At 45.3% G+C, this 12,084-nt stretch overlaps 1 protein-coding gene across 1 annotated transcript; it reads right to left on the bottom strand.

Annotated features, from left to right (window-relative positions):
- Positions 1–156: 156 nt before the first annotated feature.
- On the bottom strand, positions 157–10,832 carry CCDC65 (coiled-coil domain containing 65). The gene is made up of 8 exons (XM_046011229.1): positions 10,516–10,832; positions 9,769–9,936; positions 3,572–3,741; positions 2,913–3,051; positions 1,618–1,815; positions 1,203–1,421; positions 671–823; positions 157–556 (listed from the first exon to the last, which is right to left on the bottom strand). Exons 1-8 carry the CDS (start codon positions 10,645–10,647, stop codon positions 239–241), a joined length of 1,497 nt encoding a protein of 498 aa, XP_045867185.1. The 5' UTR covers positions 10,648–10,832; the 3' UTR covers positions 157–238.
- Between the last annotated feature and the right edge of the window lie 1,252 nt (positions 10,833–12,084).

Below are 12,084 nucleotides of genomic sequence, written 5' to 3'. Positions count from 1 at the left end.
CCCTCTTAGTGCCCAGAACTCGTAGCAGTGCTTCTTGAACAGTGAGCCTCCTGATAACTGCCTGGCTATTATCTCCACTCTCTGGGGCTACTGCATTCCTAGTATCTTCCAAATAGACTGCGCTCTCCAATATGGCAAACAGAAGGAGCTCATAAACCCTCTTGGAAATTTTTAATAGCAAAGTCTTCAGTTCTCTCAAGAAATTGTTTGGGGTTTGAAAAGTGATTTTCTCCTTCTATCACAGGATGTGGGAGATCACGTGGGCCGCTTCAATGATGTTGTAAGTGGCTGGAGGTGGTTTGTCACCTGGCTGGGTGGTAGGTGTGGACAAAGGCTGGGGTAAGTTACTGCGATGGTTGACGATGAAGAGTGGGTTGAGCTGGCTTAGCACTTCGTCACTCACTGAGATGCCATCCAAGTACTGCTTCAGCATCTCCCGCAACTTCCTATTGATTTCTGACAACTGGGCATGTCTGTGCTGGAGGCTCAGTTGCTCCAGTTTCACTTTGTTGTACCTTTTCCAGAAATTCTCCATCCCTTTGTAGTTCACTATCACCTGGGAGTGGAGTTAAAGAAGAAGGTGCGTGTTGAGGCCCATTCGCAAATGCAGTCCCCATGGCCTGTGATCGCCAGCCTCAGGTGGTGGCCCCAGGACCCTAGGACCTTTTACCTTTGTGAGCTCCTCAGTAAGCTCCTCTGGGTAAATTTCCTCGATCTCCTTCTGCTCCTCAGGAGTCAAGACTGTTGAATAGAAAGGCAGCACTTTTTCTTCCTCGGTTTCAAACTTTCTACATATTTCAGCAAGTTTCAGGATCTTTTCACCCTGTCAGAAGCAGGAAGAGACCTTTTATTAGGAAACGGGGTGGGAAGGGGAGATAGTGGAGCTGGTTCCCCTGCTTAAACCCAGGGAAACTATTCACCCAATTGTGAGACTAGAGTAATGACTACATCTAACACAGAGTGCTTACTACGTGCCAAGCACTATTCCAAGAACTTTACAGTCTGAGCAAATTCATTATTCATTTAATTTAAAACATAAGAGGGGAGGGAATGTGGAAGACAAAACATAGTCCAGACATCCATGCAGGCAGGAAGCAGGAGAAAGCCCTCTACCTCTCTCAAACCCCTTTCACTTTGCAAGGAGCCAAGTTCCTTGTTTGTTTGTTTGTTTGTTTGTTTTTGACTGCCCACTCCCCTGTTACCTTATCAACGATCTTTCTCAGGGCCTTGAGGGTGGCATTACTTTCCAAGGTGAGTTTGATTAAGTTTTCCTGTGATAGTTCCCGGGCCTGAGTCCTTTGGGCTTTAAGTTTTCGCAGCTGGGCAAGGACCAGCTCCTTGTCCTTACGAATGTACTGGTTCTGGTCTTCACTCTCACGGTTGTGCATCATGATCTTGCTTTTTAAAATAATCATGGAGTCCTGGAGGAATAGAGTTTAGAGGAAACCCCTGATGAGCTAAAGGCCTTCAGTGAGACAGGTAAAAGGACAATCTGGGGACTGAAATCCAAGGATCTCATTTTTCCCCAACCAGTGATAGGGTCCAGTGGAAATTGGGAGATGACCAGGGGATAATGGAGCGCTTAAAGCAGTGAGTATTTCAGCTGGCTGCACTCACCTGTAGTCTCTGTATTTTTTTCATCTGTGCTTCAATCTCTTTGGAGCTCTTCTCATCTTTCACCTTCAGAGCCTCAAAGGCAATCTTTTGGTCTTCTGTGGCATCGGTGTAATTCTTGAGTGCCTCCTGGAACCTTCTCCACAGGTCTTCTACTATGTTCTCCAGTTGCAGTCTTAGAAAATGCTTCTCTTCTAGATTCTAGGAAGTGGCACCAAAATAGCCAGTGCTTGGCTGCCTCCAGCACCCTCCCCCTCTTAAACTGTTAATAACCTAGTACAGTGCAGAGGTCGCCAATGAGAATGCCTACAAAGACCAGGCAGATGATGTAAATAAGTGCTGTAAGCTAGAGGAAGCCTGTGGTGAACCAGAGAAGAAATGTTTCATGGGCTTTGAGGGTGGTGCAGAGCATATCTGCTCAGCTCCACACCAATGTCCCCATTTGGAAATGGGACCCAGTGTTACCAGATCTTTTTTTCAAGGGAAGCTAAAATTTTGGGTTTTTATGTGAAATCTTCCCCCATTTTTAGTTTTGTTTAAAAAAATTTTTTTCAAAGATTTTATTTTTTGGGAGAGAGCGTGCATGAGAGGGAGAGGTCAGAGGGAGAAGCAGACTCCCCATGGAGCTGGGAGCCCAATGCGGAACTCGATCCCAGGATTCCAGGATCATGACCTGAGCCGAAGGCAGTCGCCCAACCAACTGAGCCACCCAGGGACCCCAATTTTTTTTTTTTATTAAGTAGGCTCAATACCCAACATGGGGCTTGAACTTATGAACCTGAGATCAAGAGTCTTATGCTCTACAAACTGAGCCAGCCAGGCGCCACCACTGAAATTTCCCAATTTTTAAATGTAGGAAGCTTATTTAAAAATTTTTAAAAACACTGTGGAACAAAAAACAAAACAAAACCCATGCCCAAACCCAGGTCTGCAAGATACCTAAATTTGCAGCCTCTAGGGTGGTGGGAAGCACTTTGGGCCAAGAGCAGACCTAGATTCTCCTGGTTCTATCACAGTGCAGCAGCATGACTTTGGCAGATCATTTTACTTCTTTGGGCCTTACTTTGTTCATCTGCAAATCACAGGGGTGAATCCAGATGATCTCCTTGGTGCCTTTTAGCTCTAAAGTGCATTTCCTTGACATTTTGGAATAGTATTCCCAGCTAATTTCTCAAAATTACAAAATGCAGAAGGGTACAGGCATTTTCTTGGTTGTGTTGGTTAAGTGTCTGTAGGCCCTCCAGTGACCTTGAGCATTTTTCTCTCTCTTCTCTTGCCCAGCTACTCTCCCTCCATACCTTGTTTTTGAGATCATCCCACATGCTCTGGAACTCCAGCTTACTTTCATACTCAGAATCTATATAGTTCTGCTCCATGGCCATGAAGACATCTTGTAGGTAGTGAATTTCTTTTTCATGCTGGTCAATAATTGTCTTCCTGCAGGAGATAAGACACTGTCCCTGCTCTGAGGGATAAAGCATACAGACCAAAAATGACCATTCAGCGCAGTATGTAGAACTGTATGAGTGGTACAAACTCCTAGGTATTTGAAGGATCACAGAGGGAGGGTAGGCTCTATTCGTATTAGGGTCAGAAAGAGTAAATAAGATTATTTTCATCTTTGAACAGGGAATACATTCATATGATATGAAAAGCAAAGAAGTACAAAAGGTTTTAGTGAGAGGTCTCCCTTCCCTCCCTGTCCCCTGCCAGATGGGTTGGATTTTGATAGCTGAAAGTAGGTGGTGAGGGTGTTAGAGGGCATAGGGAAGCTAAGGCTACAAGCTTAAACCTGCGTGAGTTCAGAAGGAACTCTGGATGTTCTCTGGTGGGGGTCGTGTCATAAGCAAGGTGGGATGCTCCAGGTTGCTGATCGCCTCCGTAGAGGTAGCTCCTTGACACAGGCTCTGGATCCCCTCCTGGACTCAATCCCCGATTTCCTCGTAGGCCTCCATACCTTTCGGTCTCAAACTCTTTGGTTAGGGCCTCCAGCTCCATGTCGTAGCTTTCCTCTAGGAGGCGGAGCCGGCATCTCTGCAGGGCTAAGAGCTGGTCGATGCTGTGCAGGTGGCTGCGCAGGGCATGGGCGTACTGCTCCTCTGCTTCCGACAGGTCCTTGGCTAAAGACTGGAAAGGAACCAGAGTTCCTATTTCGGCTGAATGGCATCAGTATAAGAACATAAAAGTGTATTCAGCTGGATGGCGTGAATGGCATTTCCCCCGAGTTCCTAATGCCAGCTCTCTGGCTCTAGGAGAGCTGGTTCTCCCACTGGTGATTGGAAAGTATAAGCGACATCACAGGACCCCATGGAGCTAGGCAGTATCCTAGGGACAAAAGATATTTCTATCAATGAGGCTACCACTAAAAGGGATTGAGGAGGACGCCTGGGTGGCTTAGTGTGTAAAGCCCCTGCCTTCAGCTCAGGTCATGATCTCAGGGTCCTGGGATCAAGCCCCCCATCGGGCTCTCTGCTCAGTGGGGAGCCTGCTTCCCCTTCCCTCTCTGCCTGCCTCTCTGCCTACCTGTGATCTCTGTCTGTCAAATAAATAAATAAAATCTTAAAAAAAATAATAAAAGGGATTGAGGATTCTTGGAGAAATGACTGCTCCAAGATCTGAGGCAGAACATAAGCGAGTAGAACCTAAGGTATCTCAAACAAGATAGCAGAGCAGCTATGAAAGACCAATGGCGTCATGTCAGAAGAACTCAGGAACCAAGAAAAGTGTCTTACTGGAGCAGATTGTATCTTCCAAAGATGGGCATGACAATATTTGCTATCCTGCAGTCTTCTGCAACATGACCTTGCCATTTGTCCCTCAAGAGGTTTTCTCTCCTTCCGTCTCCTTGAATGTGGGGAGATGCCGTGACTCTTGGACCATGAGAATATGGTGGAAGTGACACTGTTCCAGCTGCAGGCATAGCCCTTATGGGACCTGGCAGCTTCTGCTTCCTGCCCCTTGGAATGCTTGTTCTTGGGACACTCCCTCCAGGAATCCAGCCATCACAGTGTGAGCAGGGCAGTGCTTGGGGAGGAGCCACATTAGGCGTTCTAGTCAACAGCCCCCCTGAGCTCCCTGCTGGCTGACAGAATCAACCGCCGGCCGCCTTAGACATCCAGCCCAGTCAAGCCTTCAGGTGACTGTAGCCCCAGCTGACATCTGACTGAACACTGTAGGAGAGACAGCAAACAAGCACCAAGTGGGTGAATTAGATCAACGAATCATGAGAAATAATAAAATAAATTGTTGTTTTAAGTCACTAATTTAGGGATGCCATGTTATCGGTATTGGATAACTGGAACACTTCACTGGCAGAAAGGGGGCAACGTGAGCAATGATAAGGGTAAAAACTACAATGGACTGAAAAATATCAACATTGTTTATGAATTCGTAAGGATACTTAAAAAATCAGTTACCATTGAGAATACCAGACAACCCATCGGTTTTGTTTTGCTTTTTTTTTCTTAATGGTGTGTAAAGGGCAAAGAAATAATCAAGTATTTATGCTGCCTTTATTGTATAAACTATACCTCCTGTTAACTGAATGCTCAGTGACAGAAGGTATCTCTTTATAGCAGTATTCAAGCTAATAAATGAAAGAGGAATGATGCTATTAGAAAATCAGCATTTTAAACAAGATGGGATCGGGAGAGAGACAAACTATAAGAGACTCTTAATCTCACAAAACAAACTGAGGGTTGGGGGGGTAAGGGGGGTAGGGAGGGTGTGGTTGGGTTATGGACATTGGGGAGGGTATGTGCTATGGTGAGTGCTGGGAAGTGTGTAAGTCTGATGATTCACAGACCTGTACCCCTGGGGATAATAATACATTATATGTTAATTTAAAAAAATCAGCATTGGGGGCGCCTGGGTGGCTCAGTGGGTTAGGGCCTCTGCCTTTGGCTCAGGTCATGGTCCTGGGGTCCTGGGATCGGGCCCCGCATGGGGCTCTCTGCTCAGCGGGGAGCTTGCTTCCCTTCCTCTCTCTGCCTGCCTCTCTGCCTACCTGTGATCTCTCTGTCAAATAAATAAATAAATAAAATAAAATAAAACAAAAATTTAAAAATCAGCATTTTGCAACCCTCAATGAATTAATGGATAATCAATAGTTACTAACATCACAAAAAGAGATAACCAGGCAGGGTGCCTGGGTGGCTCAGTCAGTTGAGCGTCTGACTCTTGATTTTGGGTCAGGTCGTGATCTCAGGGTAGTGCAACTGAGCCCCCCACACCCCTGGGCTCCACGTTCAGCAAGGAGTTTGCCTGAAGATTCTCTCCCTCTGCCCCTTCCCCTACTCACACATGCTTGCTTGCTCTCAAATGAATAAATCTTAAAAAAAAAAAAAAAAAGAGAGATAACCAGACATATGTCCCTGGTTGATGGAAGAATATGTAAGAATACAACACCTCCAACCTTCTAGATTTAATTACCAAAATCTAGGAAATACAGAATACAAAGTAATTTGTTAAACTACAATATAGAATATGATGCAGTTATTAAAAGAAAAAAAGAAGATCTTTATGGGCTAATGTGGAATAGTCCCTAGGATAAACTGTTTGAAAAAGACAAGGGGCAGAACAGTATGTAGTTCTACCATTTGTGTAAAAAAAGTTTACTCATGAAACTACAATGTTTGAGAGAGGCCTTGCCTGGCTGAAAGGCACTGGTGGGAGGGCACTTTTCTCTGTATAACTTCATCTTTTCAATTTTGAATAATGTGAATGTATTACTTATTCAAAAAAGTAAAACAAATTAAAATGAAAGAAATGGGTGCCTGGCTGGCTCTGTCGATGGAGCGTGCAACTCTTGATCTTGGGGTTGTGAGTTCGAGCCCCATGTTGGGTGTGGAGGTAACTTAAATATAAAATCTTTTCAAAAAAGTAAATGAAACAAACAAAAAAGGATTTAGTGAATGCCTACACGATCAGACACATTGAGACACTCACTGTAAACTACCAGAACCTCTGTGCAGAGCTAGCTTTTACCTTATATGTTTGGTATGAAATAGGATCTTTTGAAATAGGTGCTGATAATGGAAGCCTCTTCATTCACTCAGCCAATGTTTACTAAACCTGTCCTTACCGGCACTGTTCTGGGTGCCAAGGATTTGGGGATGAAAAGACATGCTCATTGCCCTCCAAAGGAGCTAAGGAGTTACATAAACAGAAATTTACACTATAACCTGGAAATTGCTATGAGGTTGATGATTGACCAGTGACAATGGGATATAGAAGACTGAATGCCTGCATCTGACTAAGAGCACCATGGAAGGCTTCATAGGACAGATGTCATTTGTAGCACTCGTGAAGGAATTAGAGTTTGCCAGGAAGACTGAAGAGATGGGGAAGAGAGACTTCCAGATAGAGGGAACAGCGTGTGCAAAATCACAGGTAAGAAACTATGTGGGGTGTGTGAAAGGCACAGGGAGAGGCCAGATCATGAAGGGCTTTGATGTCCTTTCCCTGGAGTTTAGATTTTTTCCTGTGGAAGTGGGAAGCCACTAAAATTTAGGCAGTGGAATAACAGAATCAGATTTTTGTTTCAAAAAGATGATTCTGGTAGTTGTTTCGACAGTCATCTCAAGTGGCTGGGCATGAGGACTGGAAGATAGGAGACTGTTGGAACAGTCCATATAAGAGAAGATGCCCAGGTCTCCCCTGCTACAGCACAGTGGGGAGGGAGGGCAGGATATAGCTTTGAAAAATACTTAATCAGAGGACCTATACAAAACTTGGAACAGAAGTCAGGGATGGAAGCAAAGCCTGGATGATTCCCAGATTTCTGTGTTGGGTGGTTTGGTGAATGAATGGCACTGGCCACCTGAATTGAGTGTAAGGAAGACCATATTGTGGAAAAATTGGTTTGGCCTGGCCAGGGAAGAGGAAGCTCCTGAGCTTGGTTGTGAGGACAATGCAACAGTCAGGGACAGATATCTAGGAATCTTCAATAGAATGATGTGGAACTCGAGAAAGAAATCCAGGCTGGTATTGCAGATCCTTGGAAGTCATTGATATAAAAGTGGTATTAAAGGTCAAGGTAATGAGGGGCACCTGGGTGGCTCAGTCGGTTATGTAGCTGACTCTTTGTTTCAGCTGGGGTTGTGAGATTGAGCCCTGCATCAGGCTCCACGCTCAGCGAGGAGTCTGCTTGAGATTCTCCCCCTCTCCCCAACTCGTGTTCTCTCTAAAGAAAGAAATAAATGAAATTTTAAAAAGTTAAGTCGGTAATGAGCACGACTGTCTAGGCCCTAGACATGTGGTTAAAGGGCGAGATGGCCAGACTCAGAAACATGCAAATTAAGTTCAGGCATTGGGAGAGAGGAAGATAAACTCACAAAGAGGATTCGCTATATATTCCCAAGGCAGGAGAAAAGCTGGAAAGAATGATGTCATGGAAACCAAAGGGGAGTTTCAAGGAGTGTGTGAATAAGAAAGTCAGTGCCACAGGGGCACCTGGGTGGCTTTGTTGGTTGAGCCTCTGACTTCGGCTCGGGTGGTGATCTCGGCGTCCTGGGATCGAGTCCCACGTAGGGCTTCTTGCTCATAGGGGAGTCTGTCTGGCCCTCTCCCTCTGCCCCCTCCTTGCGCCCCGCTCAGGGTCTCTCTCTTTCTCTCTAATACATAAATATATATATATATATATATATTTTTTTTTTTTTTTTAATTAAAACAAAAAAAGTGTCCATGCCACAGAGGACTCGGGTTAGATGAAGACTAAATGATGGAAAGTATCTGTGATTTGGGCCTGATAGTCTTTACCAGAGCAAGTTCCTAGGGAAGAGTGGAAAGCAGTTGTGGGATGCAGGATCCAGAGGAAGTGAAGAAGTGGAGATAGCAAGAGTCAGCAAGATCGCTAACATTTGCACATTTAACACATGTAGTTTCCGTTATTCAGGAATGACCCTGAAGGCGCTTCATTAGCAGTGTGTGAATTTCCTAAGGCGGGACCGGCAGCATTAGCTACAAAGCTGGAAGCTAACTGGCTGGAGGGTGAGCCTGGCCACGGCTCAGCATCCTTAAAAGAACCCTGCTGGTTCTCTTCTCTGCAAGTATTTGATAACTGCTGAAGAAGTCACTTAAAAAGCCATAAGGTACAACGAGTGGGGCAAGGAATTCTAATTTATAGTGGTTTTTGCAAATTTGGGGACTCTTAATACGTATCACTTGAAAGCTTGCCCAGGTCTACTGAAATTTTTTTTCCCTCAGGGGTTAGGGTGTGAAGGAGAGATGCATCTTTTCAATAGAGGGCATGCCAGGCCAATAAGGTATATTTTGCTGTTACTGTGGGATTTCCGTTGTTGTTTTAAGGTTGAAAAGACTAAGGAGGAGTGGTAAACAGGTTAAAAATAGGTGAAAGAAGGGATATAGCAAAATCCCTTAGAAAAGATGGTATGGACTCAGCTCAGTCTCCCAAGACCATATGGCTGTGATTGAGATGCTTAGAGAGCCCTTACTCATGGAGATCTCAGATTCACCCAGGGCCAGTGAACTTGAATCAAAGAGGCCAAACAGAGTTTGGTTAAATAAAGCACGGGAGTAGGAGGAATCAAGAAACTCATGCTCTCGTTCCGGCTCTCTTGCTGACTGGCTGTGTGACATTGGGCAAGCCAGTTCCCTTCTCTGGAACCGAGTCTTTCCATATCGAAGTGAAGGTGCGAGACTAAGTTCAAGTCACTGGGTGACGTCTGCTGTGCCTTACAACTCTAATATTGTATAGCGCTGGTTTCAGGCAGTAGATGACCAAGGAAGATGGCTACGCTGCAGCAGGGGAGCGGGAGGACAGCCCAGGAGTCCACTTTTCATTTCAGTGAAAACTGGTATTACTAATGCTGGCTTCATTACAGCCTGCATCTTGTAAGTGCTTTAAGATTGATTTAAAAATTAGGGGTGCCTGGGTGACTCTGTCGGTTAAGCGTCCAACTCTTGATTTCAGCTCAGGTCATGACCTCAGGCTTGAAAGACTGAGCCCCATGTCAGGCTTCACTCTGGGCATAGAGTCTGCTTGAGATTCTCTCTCTCTCTGTCCTTCTGCCCCTCCCCCACCCCTCTCCCCCACTTTCCCCCAAAATTGATTAATAAATTAATTCCGTAGGCCCATTCTATTAAGAGATCAAGGCAGCCAGGTTTAAGTGTTTCCTTGGGAAGAGCACCTACCTTGATGACACTGTCCTTGCAGTCCACCACTCGTTCAAATGTTTGGCTGAGGATCTCAATGTCCTTATGAAGCTCTCTCGTCTTGACTTCCCTAAGGACGGTTCTCCACTGTGTGTTAATCTTGTTAAGGTTCAGAGCACTATTGTGCTCCTCCTTGGCCAACTTTTCCTGTGTGAAGGAATAAATATGCCCCCAGAAGGTCAGGGCATGAAGCCCTGTTACGTAAAACAAACAAGATCACAGATTGTCACTGACACCTTACCCTTTGTCTTTTTTTTTTTTTTTTTTTTGCATAAAAGACCAAAGTTCCTGATGACTAACACTCAGGGAGTTCCTGTTCTTGTTTTTGGGAGGGTCTGAAGTAAGACAGGAACAGCCTGATGGCACTTTAGGGAGGGCAAGTGTGAATTTCTTTCACGTGAAGACATCAGAGCAGGATGTTGTTTGTAATCTCTAGGGAGTATATCAGAATTTCAGACGCTCAGACAGCTGATAACACCTCATGTCCCAGTCTGGGGCTCAGTTGTGACCGTCAACCTCTATACCACTTGCCCCCCTCCGTGCTTCACAAAGAACTGCCTCCTCCCCAAACAGTGTTGCCAGAAATCTGAGTATACTTGGGTTTCAAGATTTCCGAAGCAGGGGAGGCCAGCATGAACATAGGCTGCCACAATGAGAGGGTCAAGGCGACGGGGCCGTGCAGGGAGTGGGTGGGGTTGGGCATAGAGTCATGCAGAAAGCCATCACCTTCAAGAACTGGCTCAGGAGCCTTTCTTTCTTCTTGGCCATCTCCTCCTCTGCCAGCAACTTCTGCTGAAACAGAAGCAGCTGCTCCTCATCAGACAGGGGCAACTTGGCCTTTTTCCCTTTCTTAGCCATAGCGGGGTCGAGGGGGATGAAGCTAGGCGAGGATCCTTAGTCCGCTTTGGTCAGCTTTAGGAGAAAGAGGAGGAAAACGCCCCCAAAGAGGGCCTTGCGTAACTACCCCTGGATGGTAGTGGGACCTTAGATCTTAGTCCTCACACAAGAGAAAGAACTTGGGACAGCGGTGAGGCTGGGGTCTGGAGCCCAAAGACGCGTCTACGTCTCCTAGCAACGAGGATCTCGCTAAGATGGCGCTGTGAAAGGCTAGGAGGAGAGAGTTTGGCTTGGGGCGCCCTCTGCTGGCTGGAGGACTGCAGTCAGTTTTTGAGAGATGGTCGTTTCACCTGGTTAAAGGTAGCCTCCTCACTGAACATTTTATTTTATTTTTTTTCAAGATTTTATTTATTTACTTGGCAGACAGAGATCACAAGTAGGCAGAGAGGCAGGCAGAGAGAGAGAGAGAGAGGAGGAAGCAGGCTCCCCACTGAGCAGAGAGCCCGCGGCTGGCTCGATCCCAGAACCCTGGGATCATGACCTGAGCCGAAGGCCGAAGCTTTAACCCACTGAGCCACCCAGGCGCCCCCTGACCGAACATTTTAAAACTTTTTGGGGGGCGTTATTTTTCATAGAGTGTCCATATTTTAGCATACAGGTAATAACAGATTTTGAAGACAAAGTGGAGAAATGGGAACCTTCACACTTCGCTGTGGGAATGTAAAATGGTGTAGGCACTTTGGAAAACAGTTTGGCAGTTTCTTAAAATGTTAAACAGAAATTTATTGTGTGGTCCAGCAATTTCGCCCTTACATATCTATCTATCTATCTAAAAGGAAACATATCCACACAAAGAGTTGCACAGAACTGTTCTTAGCGGCATGCCTCATAATAGCCCAACTGGAAAAAAAACAATGTCCACCAATGTGTGAATGGGTACACAAAATATGCTCTTTTCATACACTGCAATACTATTCAGCAATAAAAAGGAACAAATTACGGGTGCATACTACCACCTGGATGAACTACAAAAACACACAGTGAAAGGAGCCACATACAAGAGACCACATATTGTAAGTTTCCATTTATATGAAATATCCAGAAACGGTGAAGCTATAAAATCAGAAAGTAGACTACCGATTGCTTGGAAGAGGGAGAGGGGAGATTAATATAAAATTGCATGAGAGATTATATTGGGTTGATGAAAATGTCCTAAAATTGAATTATGGGGGTGGCTGGGTAGCTCAGCTAAGTGGTCAAACTCTTGAGTTTGGCTCAGGTTATGGTCTTGAGGTCATGAGATCAAGCTTTTTGTCAGACTCCATGCTTGGCATGGAGTCTGCTTAAGATTCGCTCTCTCCCTCTCCCTCTGCCCTTCCCCCCTCCCACACACACTCTTTCTCTAAGAAAAATTAAAAAATAAATGAAAATAAAATTTATTTATGTTGGACAACTTGA

The sequence above is a fragment of the Meles meles genome, chromosome 7, assembly GCF_922984935.1.
Source record: "Meles meles chromosome 7, mMelMel3.1 paternal haplotype, whole genome shotgun sequence".
Lineage (NCBI taxonomy): Eukaryota > Metazoa > Chordata > Mammalia > Carnivora > Mustelidae > Meles > Meles meles.
Note: the sequence above shows the minus strand (reverse complement) of the source record. Positions and strands in the feature narration are given on the sequence as shown.